Source organism: Oncorhynchus kisutch, linkage group LG25 (genome assembly GCF_002021735.2).
Source record: "Oncorhynchus kisutch isolate 150728-3 linkage group LG25, Okis_V2, whole genome shotgun sequence".
Taxonomy (NCBI): Eukaryota; Metazoa; Chordata; class Actinopteri; order Salmoniformes; family Salmonidae; genus Oncorhynchus; species Oncorhynchus kisutch.
The window spans coordinates 39,304,594-39,323,759 of record NC_034198.2 but is presented as its reverse complement, the minus strand read 5'-3'; the positions used below and the strand labels follow the sequence as shown (position 1 = coordinate 39,323,759).

The window sequence follows — 19,166 nt, the reverse complement described above, 5'->3', positions numbered from 1 at the left end:
CAGGTCTGGTGTAGTGACTGTCTGATGGATGTTTAATTATCAGGTCTGGTGTAGTGACTGTCTGATGGATGTTTAATTATCAGGTCTGGTATAGTGACTGTCTGATGGATGTTTAATTATCAGGTCTGGTGTAGTGACTGTCTGATGGATGTTTAATTATCAGGTCTAGTGTAGTGACTGTCTGATGGATGTTTAATTATCAGGTCTGGTGTAGTGACTGTCTGGATGTTTAATTATCAGGTCTGGTGTAGTGACTGTCTGGATGTTTTAGTTATCAGGTCTGGTGTAGTGACTGTCTGATGGATGTCTGGTGTAGTGACTGTCTGGATGTTTTAATTATCAGGTCTGGTGTAGTGACTGTCTGATGGATGTTTAATTATCAGGTCTGGTGTAGTGACTGTCTGATGGATGTTTAATTATCAGGTCTGGTGTAGTGACTGTCTGGATGTTTAATTATCAGGTCTGGTGTAGTGACTGTCTGGATGTTTAATTATCAGGTCTAGTGTAGTGACTGTCTGGATGTTTAATTATAAGGTCTGGTGTAGTGACTGTCTGATGGATGTCTGGTGTAGTGTCTGTCTGGATGTTTAATTATCAGGTCTGGTGTAGTGACTGTCTGGATGTTTTAATTATCAGGTCTGGTGTAGTGACTGTCTGATGGATGTTTAATTATCAGGTCTGGTGTAGTGACTGTCTGGATGTTTTAATTATCAGGTCTGGTGTAGTGACTGTCTGGATGTTTTAATATCAGGTCTGGTGTAGTGACTGTCTGATGGATGTTTAATTATCAGGTCTGGTGTAGTGACTGTCTGATGGATGTTTAATTATCAGGTCTGGTGTAGTGACTGTCTGGATGTTTTAATTATCAGGTCTGGTGTAGTGACTGTCTGGATGTTTTAATATCAGGTCTGGTATAGTGACTGATGCTGTGTTTTAGTAATGGACCCCTCACTCTGTCCCTCTCTCTGCAGCTGAAGGAGCAGGTGATGCTTCTGGAATCCCAGTTGGAGAAGCCGTCTGAGACGGAGGAGGAAATGGCACAGGTACACATCTACATTCCTTCCTTCCTTGTCCAAATCCCCGAGCCGACCAGGTGGAAATGATGTCGACGTGAACTTGAGCAAGGCACTTAACCCTAATTGCTCCAGGGTCACCGTTGATGAATGCAGACCATAACCCCACTCTCCGATGGTGTCGCTCAGGGTGTTGGGATATGCAAAAAAACACATTTTCCTGTGTGTGTGTGAAATAGGACACATACAGGCACCCACCAAACATATTATTATATAGACCATAGATGGGTACACTAGTTATACACATCAACATTCATATAGCAGAAACAGTCACCGGTACACTGGAAAAACATAATCTGATATGACAAGGCTGTTTTGTGTTCCGTCTCACTAAATCGCATGGCTGACAGTGAGTGACCATAGAATGTAATACATTACGGAGTCTGTCTGTTCTGTGTGTCTGTTCTCCAGTTGAAGAAGCTGCTGTCAGAGTCTCAGAGCCAGCTGGAGTCGTCCCAGACGCAGGCCCAGACGCACAGGGAAGAGCTGGCTACGGTAAGTGTGAGTGCGCACCTATTTCCTGTGGTCCTGACCGGAAACATCAGCGGGTCGCCTGTTGAGGTCAACTTAGAGTGTGTATCAGTTTGTGTATCCCAGTTCTCTCCCTCTTGTCCCTAACCCCTGGAGCTTCCTGTTCCAGGTCAGAGGTCAGCTGAGTGAGGCGACGGAGCACGCTCAGAGCCAGAAGGCGGTCCCTGAGGCCGGGGCACAGAACGGACCAACGGAGCCAGAGGTCAGGATGCATCGGAGGTTATAGGTCATGGTCATGGGTCCTGAAAACTGATCGCTACCACAATAATATAGTCATCAGAACAGTCTAATTAGGAAGGTTTATGAAATGAATAAACATTTCAGTCGATTCCGCTGCCGGCTTTCCGACCCACATTAACCAGTTAGCAAACGGTTACATTTGTTCCAAATTGTAAAAATAATGTGACCAATAGAAATGCTTATGCATGCATACACAGAATGGGCTTTAAAATGTTTTATTAAGAGATGAATTGAAATGTGAAACAATAGCAAGCCTATCGTCCACACAGTTAAAAGGCTATATTACTATAACAACTACTGTAATGAAGCAGCCAAAGAAAATGACATTTGTGGGAAAATACTGTTCGGGGAAAAAACTAATGTTAGCGGTTTCATGTGACTGAGATAAAAATAGATAAAACATCTCTGTTAAAAAACATGGAGGGCAAATCTAAAGATGCAACAACTAGGCTGGGTGGCAGGGTAGCCTAGTGGTTAGAGTGGAGGGACGGCAGGGTAGCCTAGTGGTTAGAGTGGAGGGACGGAAGGGGAGCCTAGTGGTTAGAGTGGAGGGGCGGCAGGGTAGCCTAGTGGTTAGAGTGGAGGGGTGGCAGGGTAGCCTAGTGGTTAGAGTGGAGGGGTGGCAGGGTAGCCTAGTGGTTAGAGTGGAGGGGTGGCAGGGTAGCCTAGTGGTTAGAGTGGAGGGGTGGCAGGGTAGCCTAGTGGTTAGAGTGGAGGGGTGGCAGGGTAGCCTAGTGGTTAGAGTGGAGGGGTGGCAGGGTAGCCTAGTGGTTAGAGTGGAGGGGTGGCAGGGTAGCCTAGTGGTTAGAGTGGAGGGGTGGCAGGGTAGCCTAGTGGTTAGAGTGGAGGGGTGGCAGGGTAGCCTAGTGGTTAGAGTGGAGGGGTGGCAGGGTAGCCTAGTGGTTAGAGTGGAGGGGTGGCAGGGTAGCCTAGTGGTTAGAGTGGAGGGGTGGCAGGGTAGCCTAGTGGTTAGAGTGGAGGGGTGGCAGGGTAGCCTAGTGGTTAGAGTGGAGGGGTGGCAGGGTAGCCTAGTGGTTAGAGTGGAGGGGGTGGCAGGGTAGCCTAGTGGTTAGAGTGGAGGGGTGGCAGGGTAGCCTAGTGGTTAGAGTGGAGGGGTGGCAGGGTAGCCTAGTGGTTAGAGTGGAGGGACGGCAGGGTAGCCTAGTGGTTAGAGTGGAGGGGTGGCAGGGTAGCCTAGTGGTTAGAGTGGAGGGACGGCAGGGTAGCCTAGTGGTTAGAGTGGAGGGGTGGCAGGGTAGCCTAGTGGTTAGAGTGGAGGGGCGGCAGGGTAGCCTAGTGGTTAGAGTGGAGGGGCGGCAGGGTAGCCTAGTGGTTAGAGTGGAGGGGTGGCAGGGTAGCCTAGTGGTTAGAGTGGAGGGGTGGCAGGGTAGCCTAGTGGTTAGAGTGGAGGGGTGGCAGGGTAGCCTAGTGGTTAGAGTGGAGGGGCGGCAGGGTAGCCTAGTGGTTAGAGTGGAGGGGCGGCAGGGTAGCCTAGTGGTTAGAGTGGAGGGACGGCAGGGTAGCCTAGTGGTTAGAGTGGAGGGGTGGCAGGGTAGCCTAGTGGTTAGAGAGGAGGGACGGCAGGGTAGCCTAGTGGTTAGAGTGGAGGGGCGGCAGGGTAGCCTAGTGGTTAGAGTGGAGGGGTGGCAGGGTAGCCTAGTGGTTAGAGTGGAGGGACGGCAGGGTAGCCTAGTGGTTAGAGTGGAGGGGTGGCAGGGTAGCCTAGTGGTTAGAGTGGAGGGGTGGCAGGGTAGCCTAGTGGTTAGAGTGGAGGGGTGGCAGGGTAGCCTAGTGGTTAGAGTGGAGGGGTGGCAGGGTAGCCTAGTGGTTAGAGTGGAGGGGTGGCAGGGTAGCCTAGTGGTTAGAGTGGAGGGACGGCAGGGTAGCCTAGTGGTTAGAGTGGAGGGGTGGCAGGGTAGCCTAGTGGTTAGAGTGGAGGGACGGCAGGGTAGCCTAGTGGTTAGAGTGGAGGGACGGCAGGGTAGCCTAGTGGTTAGAGTGGAGGGGTGGCAGGGTAGCCTAGTGGTTAGAGTGGAGGGGTGGCAGGGTAGCCTAGTGGTTAGAGTGGAGGGACGGCAGGGTAGCCTAGTGGTTAGAGTGGAGGGACGGCAGGGTAGCCTAGTGGTTAGAGTGGAGGGGTGGCAGGGTAGCCTAGTGGTTAGAGTGGAGGGACGGCAGGGTAGCCTAGTGGTTAGAGTGGAGGGACGGCAGGGTAGCCTAGTGGTTAGAGTGGAGGGGTGGCAGGGTAGCCTAGTGGTTAGAGTGGAGGGAAGGCAGGGTAGCCTAGTGGTTAGAGTGGAGGGACGGCAGGGTAGCCTAGTGGTTAGAGTGGAGGGACGGCAGGGTAGCCTAGTGGTTAGAGTGGAGGGGTGGCAGGGTAGCCTAGTGGTTAGAGTGTAGGGACGGCAGGGTAGCCTAGTGGTTAGAGTGGAGGGGTGGCAGGGTAGCCTAGTGGTTAGAGAGGAGGGGTGGCAGGGTAGCCTAGTGGTTAGAGTGGAGGGGTGGCAGGGTAGCCTAGTGGTTAGAGAGGAGGGGTGGCAGGGTAGCCTAGTGGTTAGAGTGGAGGGACGGCAGGGTAGCCTAGTGGTTAGAGTGGAGGGGTGGCAGGGTAGCCTAGTGGTTAGAGTGGAGGGGTGGCAGGGTAGCCTAGTGGTTAGAGTGGAGGGACGGCAGGGTAGCCTAGTGGTTAGAGTGGAGGGGTGGCAGGGTAGCCTAGTGGTTAGAGAGGAGGGGTGGCAGGGTAGCCTAGTGGTTAGAGTGGAGGGGTGGCAGGGTAGCCTAGTGGTTAGAGAGGAGGGGTGGCAGGGTAGCCTAGTGGTTAGAGTGGAGGGGTGGCAGGGTAGCCTAGTGGTTAGAGTGGAGGGGTGGCAGGGTAGCCTAGTGGTTAGAGAGGAGGGGTGGCAGGGTAGCCTAGTGGTTAGAGTGGAGGGACGGCAGGGTAGCCTAGTGGTTAGAGTGGAGGGGTGGCAGGGTAGCCTAGTGGTTAGAGTGGAGGGGTGGCAGGGTAGCCTAGTGGTTAGAGTGGAGGGGTGGCAGGGTAGCCTAGTGGTTAGAGTGGAGGGACGGCAGGGTAGCCTAGTGGTTAGAGTGGAGGGGTGGCAGGGTAGCCTAGTGGTTAGAGAGGAGGGGTGGCAGGGTAGCCTAGTGGTTAGAGTGGAGGGACGGCAGGGTAGCCTAGTGGTTAGAGTGGAGGGACGGCAGGGTAGCCTAGTGGTTAGAGTGGAGGGGCGGCAGGGTAGCCTAGTGGTTAGAGTGGAGGGACGGCAGGGTAGCCTAGTGGTTAGAGTGGAGGGGCGGCAGGGTAGCCTAGTGGTTAGAGTGGAGGGGTGGCAGGGTAGCCTAGTGGTTAGAGTGGAGGGGTGGCAGGGTAGCCTAGTGGTTAGAGTGGAGGGGTGGCAGGGTAGCCTAGTGGTTAGAGTGGAGGGGTGGCAGGGTAGCCTAGTGGTTAGAGTGGAGGGGTGGCAGGGTAGCCTAGTGGTTAGAGTGGAGGGGCGGCAGGGTAGCCTAGTGGTTAGAGCGTTGGACTAGTAACCGGAAGGTTGCAAGTTCAAACCCCCGAGCTGACATGGTACAAATCTGTCATTCTGCCCCTGAACAGGCAGTTAACCCACTGTTTCTAGGCCGTCATTGAAAATAAGAATTTGTTCTTAACTGGCTTGCCTCGTTAATATGACCCGGCTGGGTCGTTAATATGACCCGGCTGGGTCGTTAATATGACCCGGCTGGTGCCTTTTTGTCTTCTGGACAACGAAAGAAACTTAATTATGAAAACCAGTAGAAGAGGAGAAAAATCCTGGTTTCAACGGCTTATGAGTCTTTATAAAATACAAATAATTGCCTCCACGTTTCTATGCTGTGATTTTTGACTTTGAAGCAAAAGGTGAGACATTTCTCATCATATGAAGTTAAAAAAAAAACAATTTTAAATATATGATTTCAAAATGCACACCGTCTCCAGCTTAGATTGCAAGGTGGTGGGTGGTGCGCTGATAGCCTGCCTACTGTATTGCCTATCCATTCAAATGGGTGAAATGAGGATGAGCACTTCAATCAGGAGTTGAAAAATACAAATAAATGTTTAAAAAATTGTGGCCATAAACTCTGTTTTGTTGCGCAATCGGCTGGGCTTATAAAAACGTGTTTCACTCCAGCAGCAGCAACCGGCTGTTAGAGGAGCTACAGAGCTAAACAAGGCTGTGTGTGTGATTTTTGTTTTGTGTACAGTACCAGTCGAATGTTTGGACACCTACTCATTCCAGGGTTTTTCTTTATTTTTTACTATTTTCTACATTGTAGAAAAGTAGTGAAGACATCAAAACTATGATATAACACATATGGCATCATGTAGTAACCAAAAAAATGTGTTCAACAAATCAAAATATATTTGAGATTCTTCAAAGTAGCCACCCTTTGCCTTGACAGCTTTGCACACTCTTGGCATTCTCTCAACCAGCTTCATGAGGTAGTCACCTGGAAATCATTTCAATTAACAGGTGTGCCTAGTTAATTTGTGGAATTTCTTTCCTTAATGTTAATGCATTTGAGGCAATCAGTTGTTGTGAATAAGGTAGGGGTGGTATACCGAAGATAGCCCTATTTGGTTAAAAACCAAGTCCTGTTAAATGGCTTTATCCAAGAAGGAGAGTGATTGAGTGCTGCATCAGATGACTTGGCCTCCACCATCACCCGGCCTCAATCCAGTTGAGATGGTTTGGGATGAGTTGGACCGCAGAGTGACGGAAAAGCAGCCAACAAGTGCTCAGCATATGTGGGAACTCCTTCAAGACTGGAAAATCATTCCTCGTGAAGCTGGTTGAGAGAATTCCAAGAGTGTGCAAAGCTGTCATTAAAGCAAAGGGTGTGTACTTTGAAGAATCCCAAATATAAAATGTATTTTGTTTTAACTCTTGTTGTTGTGTTACAACATGATTCTATATGGGTTATTTCATAGTTTAGATGTCTTCACTATTATTCTACAATGTAGAAAATAGAAAAGAAATAAAGAAACCCATGAGTAGGTGTGGTCAAACTTTTAACTGATACTGTGTGTGTGATATATGCCGAACTAACGAACACACGAGAACGGCCTAGCAACATGGGTATTCCTATGCTTCAGACATGGGTGTGTCACTGTCAACCTGGGTTGTTTCTCAAGTTCAAGAATGTTGTGAGGCCAGTGTCTTGACTTTGTCGGTGTTATTATTCATGTATTATTATAGGCGGTGTGTCCAGTCTGTCCAGTTCTCTCCGTACGCAGCAGCTGCGCTTGTTTTAACCACCCAGTGTGTTGACTATCAGCTGCCCTAACCACAGCTTGGCTCACTCTCTATTCTAAGCATGATCACTCACTGCTTGGGTTTAGTTTTCTACTGTAGAGCCAGTTTTTTTTTTTGAAGTGATGCTTATTGCCTGGTGTGGAGTGATGCGCTGACATGGCACAGAGTGGTGTGTGCCTGCGTGGGTGGGTGTGTGCCTGCGTGGGTGGGTGGCTGTGTCTGCGTGCGTGGGTGGCTGTGTGCGTGCGTGGGTGGGTGGCTGTGTCTGCGTGGGTGGGTGGCTGTGTCTGCGTGCGTGGGTGGCTGTGTCTGCGTGGGTGGGTGGCTGTGTGCGTGCGTGGGTGGGTGGCTGTGTCTGCGTGGGTGGGTGCTGTGTCTGCGTGGGTGGGTGGCTGTGTGCGTGGGTGGGTGGCTGTGTCTGCGTGGGTGGGTGGCTGTGTCTGCGTGGGTGGGTGGCTGTGTCTGCGTGCGTGGGTGTGTGTCTGCGTGCGTGGGTGGCTGTGTGCGTGGGTGGCTGTGTCTGCGTGGGTGGGTGGCTGTGTCTGCGTGGGTGGCTGTGTCTGCGTGGGTGGGTGGCTGTGTCTGCGTGCGTGGGTGGCTGTGTCTGCGTGCGTGGGTGGCTGTGTCTGCGTGCGTGGGTGGCTGCGTGCGTGGGTGGCTGTGTGCGTGGGTGGCTGGCTGTGTCTGCGTGGGTGGGTGGCTGTGTCTTGCGTGGGTGGGTGGCTGTGTCTGCGTGCGTGGGTGGCTGTGTCTGCGTGCGTGGGTGGCTGTGTGCGTGCGTGGGTGGCTGTGTCTGCGTGCGTGGGTGGCTGTGTCTGCGTGCGTGGGTGGCTGTGTCTGCGTGCGTGGGTGGCTGTGTCTGCGTGCGTGGGTGGCTGTGTCTGCGTGCGTGGGTGGCTGTGTCTGCGTGCGTGGGTGGCTGTGTCTGCGTGCGTGGGTGGCTGTGTCTGCGTGGGTGGGTGGCTGTGTCTGCGTGGGTGGGTGGCTGTGTCTGCGTGGGTGGGTGGCTGTGTCTGCGTGGGTCGGTGGCTGTGTCTGCGTGGGTGGCTGTGTGCGTGCGTGGGTGGCTGTGTGCGTGCGTGGGTGGCTGTGTGCGTGGGTGGTGGCTGTGTGCGTGGGTGGGTGGCTGTGTGCGTGCGTGGGTGGCTGTGTGCGTGCGTGGGTGGCTGTGTGCGTGCGTGGGAGGCTGTGTGCGTGGGTGGGTGGCTGTGTGCGTGCGTGGGTGGCTGTGTGGCTGTGTGCGTGGGTGGGTGGGTGGGTGGCTGTCTGTGTCTGGGTGGCTGTCTGTGTCTGGGTGGCTGTCTGCGTGGGTGGCTGTCTGCGTGGGTGGCTGTCTGTGTCTGGGTGGCTGTCTGTGTCTGGGTGGCTGTCTGTGTCTGGGTGGCTGTCTGTGTCTGGGTGGCTGTCTGTGTCTGGGTGGCTGTCTGTGTCTGGGTGGCTGTCTGTGTCTGGGTGGCTGTCTGTGTGGGTGGGTGTCTGTGTGGGTGGGTGTCTGCGTGGGTGGGTGTCTGTGTGGGTGGGTGTGTCTGCGTGGCTGTCTGTGTGCGTGGGTGGCTGTCTGTGTGGCTGTCTGTGTGCGTGGGTGGCTGTGTGTGCGTGGCTGTCTGTGTGCGTGGGTGGCTGTCTGTGTGGCTGTCTGTGTGCGTGGGTGGGTGTCTGTGTGGGTGGCTGTGTGTCTGTGTGGGTGGGTGTCTGGGCGCAAGTCATTACAAGCTCTTTAATGCTTTTATCTATTTGTGTCTGTGGCAAGGGGGGGGGGGAAACATCTCAGTGTCCAGCCACTTCATCTTCTGACACTGTGTAATGCATTATATCCTAATGTTTTGTGCGTCTCAAGGTCCAGTCCCAGTTGAGTCAAACCACGGAGGAGTTTGAACAGGTACGTGCAACAGCCAATCGGAAGAGGGCAGAACTTTGACATTGGCTTACAAACTGTTTAGTTAGTCGCTGTCTGTCTGTGTGACTGGTTATTTGACTGACTTGTTTTTTATTTTATGTGATCTTGACCCCCCAGGCTCAGAAGACTGTAGAACTCCAGGCTCAGAAGACTGTAGAACTCCAGGCTCAGAAGACTGTAGAACTCCAGGCTCAGAAGACTGTAGAACTCCAGGCTCAGAAGACTGTAGAACTCCAGGCTCAGAAGACTGTAGAACTCCAGGCTCAGAAGACTGTAGAACTCCAGGCTCAGAAGACTGTAGAACTCCAGGCTCAGAAGACTGTAGAACTCCAGGCTCAGAAGACTGTAGAACTCCAGGCTCAGCTGGACATTCTGAAAGAGGCAGGAGACTCCCCACAGGCTGACACAGAGGACGTAGCCCAGCTAAAGGTACATGACCGTGGGCCACATTCAGCGGAATGTTCAAATCAAATACAATTTTATTTGTCACATGCACCGAATACAACCTTACCGTGAAATACTTACAAGCCCTTAACAGCAAGCAGTTTGAAGCAAAAGAGTTACTGAATAAAAGGGCGACAGTAACGAGGCTATATACAGGGGGAGTCTATGTGCGGGGGCACAGGTTAGTGGAGAGAAAATGACTACCGTAATTTCTGGACTATTAAGCGCACCTGAATATAAACCCACTGAATTTTTTTAAAATATGTATTTTGTACATAAATAAGCCGCACATGTCTATAAGCCACACCTACCGGTACATTGAAACATGTCTATAAGCCACAGGTGCCTACCGGTACATTGAAACATGTCTATAAGCCACAGGTGCCTACCGGTACATTGAAACATGTCTATAAGGTGCCTACCGGTACATTGAAACATGTCTATAAGGTGCCTACCGGTACATTGAAACATGTCTATAAGGTGCCTACCGGTACATTGAAACATGTCTATAAGGTGCCTACCGGTACATTGAAACATGTCTATAAGCCACAGGTGCCTACCGGTACATTGAAACATGTCTATAAGCCACACCTACCGGTACATTGAAACATGTCTATAAGCCACAGGTGTCTACCGGTACATTGAAACATGTCTATAAGCCACACCTACCGGTACATTGAAACATGTCTATAAGCCACAGGTGTCTACCGGTACATTGAAACATGTCTATAAGCCACAGGTGCCTACCGGTACATTGAAACATGTCTATAAGGTGCCTACCGGTACATTGAAACATGTCTATAAGCCACAGGTGCCTACCGGTACATTGAAACATGTCTATAAGCCACAGGTGCCTACCGGTACATTGAAACATGTCTATAAGCCACAGGTGCCTACCGGTACATTGAAACATGTCTATAAGCCACAGGTGCCTACCGGTACATTGAAACATGTCTATAAGGTGCCTACCGGTACATTGAAACATGTCTATAAGCCACAGGTGCCTACCGGTACATTGAAACATGTCTATAAGCCACAGGTGCCTACCGGTACATTGAAACATGTCTATAAGCCACAGGTGCCTACCGGTACATTGAAACATGTCTATAAGCCACAGGTGCCTACCGGTACATTGAAACATGTCTATAAGGTGCCTACCGGTACATTGAAACATGTCTATAAGGTGCCTACCGGTACATTGAAACATGTCTATAAGGTGCCTACCGGTACATTGAAACATGTCTATAAGCCACAGGTGCCTACCGGTACATTGAAACATGTCTATAAGCTGCAGGTGCCTACCGGTACATTGAAACATGTCTATAAACCACAGGTGCCTACCGATACATTGAAACATGTCTATAAGGTGCCTACCGGTACATTGAAACATGTCTATAAACCACAGGTGCCTACCGATACATTGAAACATGTCTATAAGGTGCCTACCGGTACATTGAAACATGTCTATAAGCCACAGGTGCCTACCGGTACATTGAAACATGTCTATAAACCACAGGTGCCTACCGGTACATTGAAACATGTCTATAAGCCACAGGTGCCTACCGGTACATTGAAACATGTCTATAAGCCACAGGTGCCTACCGGTACATTGAAACATGTCTATAAGCCACAGGTGCCTACCGGTACATTGAAACATGTCTATAAGCCACAGGTGCCTACCGGTACATTGAAACATGTCTATAAGCCACAGGTGCCTACCGGTACATTGAAACATGTCTATAAGCCACAGGTGCCTACCGGTACATTGAAACATGTCTATAAGCCACAGGTGCCTACCGGTACATTGAAACATGTCTATAAGCCACAGGTGCCTACCGATACATTGAAACATGTCTATAAAACACAGGTGCCTACCGGTACATTGAAACATGTCTATAAGGTGCCTACCGGTACATTGAAACATGTCTATAAGCCACAGGTGCCTACCGGTACATTGAAACATGTCTATAAGCCGCAGGTGCCTACCGATACATTGAAACATGTCTATAAACCACAGGTGCCTACCGATACATTGAAACATGTCTATAAGGTGCCTACCGGTACATTGAAACATGTCTATAAACCACAGGTGCCTACCGATACATTGAAACATGTCTATAAGGTGCCTACCGGTACATTGAAACATGTCTATAAGCCACAGGTGCCTACCGGTACATTGAAACATGTCTATAAACCACAGGTGCCTACCGATACATTGAAACATGTCTATAAGCCACAGGTGCCTACCGATACATTGAAACATGTCTATAAGCCACAGGTGCCTACCGGTACATTGAAACATGTCTATAAGCCACAGGTGCCTACCGATACATTGAAACATGTCTATAAGCCACAGGTGCCTACCGATACATTGAAACATGTCTATAAGCCACAGGTGCCTACCGATACATTGAAACATGTCTATAAGCCACAGGTGCCTACCGATACATTGAAACATGTCTATAAACCACAGGTGCCTACCGATACATTGAAACATGTCTATAAGCCACAGGTGCCTACCGATACATTGAAACATGTCTATAAGCCACAGGTGCCTACCGGTACATTGAAACATGTCTATAAACCACAGGTGCCTACCGGTACATTGAAACATGTCTATAAGCCACAGGTGCCTACCGGTACATTGAAACATGTCTATAAGCCACAGGTGCCTACCGGTACATTGAAACATGTCTATAAGCCACAGGTGCCTACCGGTACATTGAAACAAATGAACTTTACACAGCCTTTAAACGAAACACGGCTTGTAACAAAAATAAATCGGCTTTAACAAAACACGGCTTGTACCAATTTTTTTTTAAATGGCAGTAAACAGTAGCCTACCAAGAAAGTCATTGGTCACGATCTTCCTCCTCCTGTGCACTGAAACCACTGAAGTCATCTCCTTCGGTGTGTCGGGAGTTGAATTGCTTCATCCGATGTTGGATCGCTGCCCTCTTCAACACGCAGCAGTCCAGCCTTTCGAAACCCGTTGATGATAGTGGATTTTTTTACAATGCTCCACGCTGTCAGCAGCTCTATTTCCTTTTCCAACAGCCAGATCGATCGCCTTCAACTTGTGAGGTCTCTGACCTCCTCCCTAGAGGCTGTCTCATCGTTGTCGGTGATCAGGCCTCCTGCAACGTTTGTCGTTAGCAAACTTAATGATGGTGTTGGAGTCGTGCCTGGCCGTGCAGTCATGAGTGAACAGGAGGTACAGGAGAGGACTAAGCACGCACCCCTGAGAGGCCCCCGTGTTGAGGATCAGTGTGGCGGATGTGTGTGTTACCTACCCTTACCACCTGGGGGAGGCCCGTCAGGAAGTCCAGGGTCCAGTTGCAGAGGGAGGGGTTTAGTCCCAGGGTCCTTAGCTTAGTGATGAGTTTTGTGGGCACTATAGTGTTGAATGCTGAGCTGTAGTCAAAGAACAGCATTCTCACATAGGTGTTCCTTTTGTCCAGGTGGGAAAGGGCAGTGTGGAGTGCGATTGCATCATCTGTGGATCTGTTGGGGCGGTATGCAAATTGGAGTGGGTCTAGGGTTTCCAGCATGATGGTGTTGTGAGCCACGACCAGTGTTTCAAAGCACTTCATGACTACTGACATGAGTGCTACGGGACACTAATCATTTAGGCAGGTTAACTCCGCTTTCTTGGGCACAGGGACTATGGTTTCTGTTTGAAACATGTAGGTATTAGACTTGGTCAGGCAGAGGTTGAAATGTCAGTGAAGACACTTTCCAGATGGTCCGTTCATGCTTTGAGTACACGTAATCTGTTTTGCCGCGCGCCTTTTTGAATGTTGACTTGTTTTAAAGTGCCTTGCTCACATCGGCTATGGAGAGCGTGATCAGTCTTCTGGAACAGCAGGTGCTCACATGCATGCTTTAGTGTTGCTTGCCTCAAAGCGAGCACAAAAGGTGTTTAGGTCATCTGGTAGGCTGGGCAGCTCGTGGCTGGGTTTCACTTTAGTCCGTAATATATTTCAAGACCGGTTTCATTCTTAGTCCTGTGTTGACGCTTTACCTGTTTGATGGTTCGTCTGAGGGCATATCGGGATTTGTTATATGTGTCGGATTAGTGCCCCCCTCCTTGAAAGCTGCAGCTCTAGCCATTAGCTCGGTGCGGATGTTACCTGTAATCCATGGCTTCTGGGTAATGTAGTTCCTGCTTTTAGTTTTTGCTTGTACGCAGGAATCAAGAGGATAGAGTTATGGTCAGATTTGCCAAATGGAGGGAGAGCTTTGTTTGCGTCTCTGTATGTGGTGTAAAAGTGTCTGGAGTTGTTTTTCTGGTTGCACATGTGACATGCTGGTAGAAATGAGGTAAAATGGATTTAAGCTTGCCTGCAAGTTCCCAGCCACTAGGAGCGCCACTTCTGGTTGAGCATTTTTCTTGTTTGCTTATGGCCTAAAACAGCTCGTTGAGTGCGGTCTCAGTGGCAGCATCGGTTTGTGGTGGTAAATAGATGGCTACGAATATTATAGATGAGAACTCTCTTGGTAGATAGTGTGGTCTACAGCTTATCATGAGGTATTCTACCTCAGGCAAGCAATACCTCGAGACTTCTTTAATATTAGACATTGCGCACCCGCAGTTTTTGACAAATGGACACATCCCCTCGTCTTACCAGATGTAAGTGCCCTGCCGATGCACAGAGAAACCATCCAGCTCTAAATTATCCGTGTCGTCTTTCAGCCCCGTCTCTGTGAAACATAAGTTATTACAGTTTTCAATGTCCCGTTGGTTGGATAGTCTTAATCATAGATCGTCCAATTTGTTTTCCAATGATTGAACGTTGGGTAGTGGTGGTTTACCTAGTCGTCAGCGAATTCTGACAAGGCACCCCGCCATCTGTTTTTTCTTCACGCCGATGACAGGGATTTGGCCTTGTCATGACAAACAGTATACCCTTTGCGTCAGACTAGTTAAATAGAAAATCTTTGTCCAGTTCGAGGTGAGTAATCGCTGTTCTGATGTTCAGAAGCTCTATTCGTTCATAAGAGACGGTAGCTGCAACATTATGTACAAAATGAATTTCAAGTTATGTGGAAAAAAAACTAACACCACCACAACTCCAGCAGCTCTTAAAATTCACTCTGGAGCAGAATAACCACAACACTCTACAGGACTGCTCTAATGAGGTCAATCCGTCCCTGCTTTATTACGCCAAGGTTGTGGGTTCAATTCCCACAGGGATCACAGAAACATACTAATATAAAGTCTCTCTGAATGAACGGGTATGCTTAGTGGAATACCTTCGCTTGAATGACTACACCTAATACTGTTTAACTGCTGCATAGGTGTGGTTACACAACGGCAGGCACGAGTCATGACCGCAGTCAAATTCCACGTGACTGTAACTAGGCTTCTCCGAGCTCTGATGCTGCTGATGGTCATTAGTAGCCTACCAAACTTGATAGTTGCCTGGTAGTCGGCACTCTATTGTTCCTCTAATCACTCTGACATCAATGCAAATGTTTTAGAAAATCCAACTCGTCATGAGAGCTCATGTTGCGTAACATTTCTATAGGCTATGCAATTGCGAGAGAGAACAGAAGTGATGGCCTCTTAATAAGAGGAGGATCCTATCAGCTTTCTATAGGCTAGGCATACTTTCTTTCTCAAATGTCCTAATATTAAGCACATAGGCTATACTCCTGTCGTAAAGAGAAGCTATCTGGCTGGGATGAAAATGAACCACACATGGGGGGGGGGGGGGAGCCTCCTCCGTTTGCTATTTAAGTGCAAAGATGACGTGTATTTTCCTCCCGCTGCCTCCCGGTGCATGATAATGGTCCATTCTACATCAAAACAAATTTCACTCTGTGTGTGTGATTTTAGTGTATATATAAAGACAACTTTAAGAATAGTCTGATGGGTGAAAATATTAGCCTATCACTTTTGCAACTTATTCAAATCGTAGTCGCACACCTCATGTAGCCTAGCCCTCATGTAGCCTAGCCCTCATGTAGCCTAGCCCTCATGTAGCCTAGCCCTCATGTAGCCTAGCCCATAGGCCTTTGTAGCACAACTGAAGTAGCCAAATAACTTTCTTTTAAAACTTAAGCACATTAACCCGCTTTACACTCGGTGTTGAGCCTAACTGGCATGTTTTCCCGCTAGTTGATTGCATTTTGGAACATTCACGCTTATATCCTACTGCCAGGTGCGCATTTCTGTGCTTATAATGTGAATAAATAGCCTAATATTTTAAGCTCAACGTTCTGATCTGTTGCATCAGCCTCATTTGCTTTTAAAAGTTTAATTTTTTTTTACATTTTCATGTGATTTGTTGTATTAATTTGAGCATCCCACAACGGTCCCAGACTGTTAGGAATATTTATTTCTCACACATATCATGTTTCTTTAGACCTGTCTAAAATAAATAATGTATTGTGAAGGTGTAGGTTATATTACATGGATTCTATTAGACTTTTTCAAATGTAGACATTCCAAAGGTCTGCATCAGTGGCTTGTAGGCTGTGCGTGGAAGCTAAGAGATGCTAAACGTGTTTAAATGTCTCATGGTAATTAACTGTTAATTATTTGTTTGACAATCACTGTCTGACAATTTCATGGCTTGTAGGCTGTGCGTGGAAGCTAAGAGATGCTAAACGTGTTTAAATGTCTCATGGTAATTAACTGTTAATTATTTGTTTGACAATCACTGTCTGACAATTTCATGGCTTGTAGGCTGTGCGTGGAAGCTAAGAGATGCTAAACGTGTTTAAATGTCTCATGGTAATTAACTGTTAATTATTTGTTTGACAATCACTGTCTGACAATTTCATTCCGCCCTAGTTATGCAATTATAATACATTTTGTTTATTTTTTTTTGTTGTTGTCATGTCCATCAATGATTGATTTGATGAATTAATTGATTGGGTGTGGGTTGTAAATATTTGTGTTTCTGTCTTTCAGGAAGAGAGTTCAGGACTGAAGGAAGGAACATCTGTGTAAGAGACTGAAGACGTGACACTTAAACATGATTATCATAGTTATGCATTCCAAAACTATTAGTTCTTGTACTGTAGTAGTTGATTGCTGCAACTCCTATTAAAAAAAAATAATCTAAGGGCCAGTTTCCCGCACGCTGATTTAAGCCTCTTCCGGAACTGAAATACAAGCTCAGTGGAGAGTCTCCCTTAAAGAAACGTATTAGCCAGGGACTAGGCTTAATGTGTCTGGGGAAAACCGTCTCAAAATCTTTCTGGGTCGTTCCACCAATTCGGTGCCTTATCAAATGTGTAACTTGGTGGGGGGGATTATTATGATTATTATGATTATTATTATTTTTTTTCATTCTGTCATAAAGAGAACATGTTCAACACAATAAAAATGTTTTCCCATCTCGGTGTTAAATAAAAAAAGTGCCAAATAAAGCTAACAGGTTTTGACTGTAACAGATTTGACTTTAACAGGGTTGACAATTTTCATCTTAAATCAGCCTTTGTGACGGAGGGACAGGAACCTTGTTATGTGCAGCAGAGGGGCAATTGAGGGGGGGGGGGGGGGGGAGAATGAAAGTGTGAAACCATACCTAGCCTGTCTATATATATGGATAACGGGTTTTGCTTAACCAACTCCGTTTTCCACCACAAAACACCAGAAAATGTTTTGTGGTGGAAAATGCTGAGTTTTAGCACTTTAGCAATTCTTATTCATATAACAAAAATTAACTCAGTGGTCTACTAAAAGGGTGTTTCATTGAAATTATGACAAGCTTTTAAAATTCAACATTGGTGTTAGAATTCATACTTAAAATGGCGAAGGGATGCAAAACTCACTCATTTGGTGGAACGACTGATCTGTTGATCTGATCTGTTGATCTGATCTGTTGATTTGATCTGATCTGTTGCTGCATTCCGTTGATCTGATCTGTTGATCTGATCTGTTGATCTGATCTGTTGCTGCATTCCGTTGATCTGATCTGTTGATCTGATCTGTTGATCTGATCTGTTGCTGCAATCCGTTGATCTGATCTGTTGATCTGATCTGTTGCTGCATTCCGTTGATCTGATCTGTTGATCTGATCTGTTGCTGCATTCCGTTGATCTGATCTGCTGATCTGTTGCTGCATTCCGTTGATCTGATCTGTTGATCTGATCTGTTGATCTGATCTGTTGATCTGATCTGTTGATCTGATCTGTTGCTGCATTCCGTTGATCTAGGATGAGGAGAAAAGATACTACACTGCAAACAGAACGTTGAAGACCAACATGCATTCATCAACGATTCTGGCCATGTCAGAAGTTATACATTAAGACTAGCTCTGGTCCAGGGCATTAGTGCGCGTTACTCCACTATGCCCTGTATCGATATTGACCACACTAACGCCCTGGACTAGAGCTGGACTAGACCTCCTCTGCCTTATAGTCACAATGAAATCTCCCTCCCCAGAGTCTACAGTGTTAAAAGGGAGAACGATTGTGCGTGTTTTTTTTTTTTTTAAACGTACATCAACCTGTGCAATTACTTTGTGCACCCTATTCTCCTATATTGAACACTTCTTTTGACCAGAGCACTATAGGGAAACCTTATGGGCCCTGGTCAAAAGAAGTGTACTATATAGAGAGAAGTTAGGGTGAAACTTAGTGTCTTCTGTAACTGGTTGGATGAATGATGGGGAAGAAGTTAAGGTACACAGGACGGATGCAATACGTTGAGTGCCTCCTTCAATACTGTGTTTTACAGTAGTTGGCTGCCAACACAAAATGTATGAATTTGATCAAGAATAAAACTACAATGTAGCTATTGTGCTATGACTCGTTTTTGAACCTGTTGATGATTTTTTAAATTTTTTTAAACCAAGGATTGATGTAACAAAACCACAAATGTGTTCCAGAAAGCAGGATTATCAGCTAACTGATAGTCAAGTGATATGTGGCTATTATTATCAGGTAAAAAAAAAGTTTGTATATTAGTTGTTTCAATTTAAAGTCGAGATTTCTGAAGACTAAAAGCAGTTTTGGAAAGTTAGCTGGCTAACTTGTTGACCAAGAATTCTGTGACAACCCCCCCCCCCCCCACCCCACCCCCACCCATGAGTAACAAACTGGGAATGTAGAAAACCTATGAAAGAATGCAGAGGGCCGGGCAGATGTTTAATTTGACAGATTACTCCGGTAGCACTCAGTTTCAAAACGCTTTCTTATTGAACAGGACCCAGGATATGCAGTGAGGCGCTCGCATGTGGGCAGACTGACAATCTGGGTGGTGGCCATGCGGGCCAGCTTCACGCCCTCCTCGTTATTATACACTGAACTAAATTATAGTGTTGGTTTCATGAACTGAAATAAAAGTTCCCCCCAAAATTTTTCAGCGACTCAAAAAGCTTGTCTCTCAATTTGAAGCTGATGTAAACAGCATGATCATTACACAGGTGCACCTTGTGCTTGGGACTATAGAGCAGTTTTATCACACAACACGATGCTGCAGATGTCTCAAGTTTTTGAGGAAGCTTGTAATTTGCATGCTGAATTGTTGAATTTATATTTGTGTTCTGTATATTATATTCCATGGGAGGCACTAACCTTGATATAGGCTGTGGTTAGCAAATAGTACATGATGCTAAAAATGGGAAATTACACTTCAGTATTGGCTTTGCCTACCCATGAAGTTTAGATATTAATAAATAACTTAAGCTATGTAATAGTGACGGAGGAGATGGTTGCTGTTCTACGATCCCCTAACCTATTGTGTCT

At 47.5% G+C, this 19,166-nt stretch overlaps 1 protein-coding gene across 6 annotated transcripts in view; it reads left to right on the top strand.

The window, feature by feature from the left end:
• Nucleotides 1-16,869, top strand: part of LOC109870221 (ribosome-binding protein 1) — a 46,455-nt gene extending 29,586 nt beyond the window's left edge. For all 6 annotated transcript variants that reach the window (XM_031804855.1, XM_031804857.1, XM_031804854.1 and 3 more), the window contains 6 exons: nt 972-1,043; nt 1,485-1,568; nt 1,714-1,806; nt 8,958-8,999; nt 9,135-9,446; nt 16,384-16,869. In XM_031804855.1, coding sequence (XP_031660715.1) covers nt 972-1,043; nt 1,485-1,568; nt 1,714-1,806; nt 8,958-8,999; nt 9,135-9,446; nt 16,384-16,422 — 642 coding nt within the window. In that variant the 3' untranslated portion in view covers nt 16,423-16,869. The remainder of the gene's footprint in view (nt 1-971; nt 1,044-1,484; nt 1,569-1,713; nt 1,807-8,957; nt 9,000-9,134; nt 9,447-16,383) is intronic.
• Nucleotides 16,870-19,166: the final 2,297 nt, after the last annotated feature.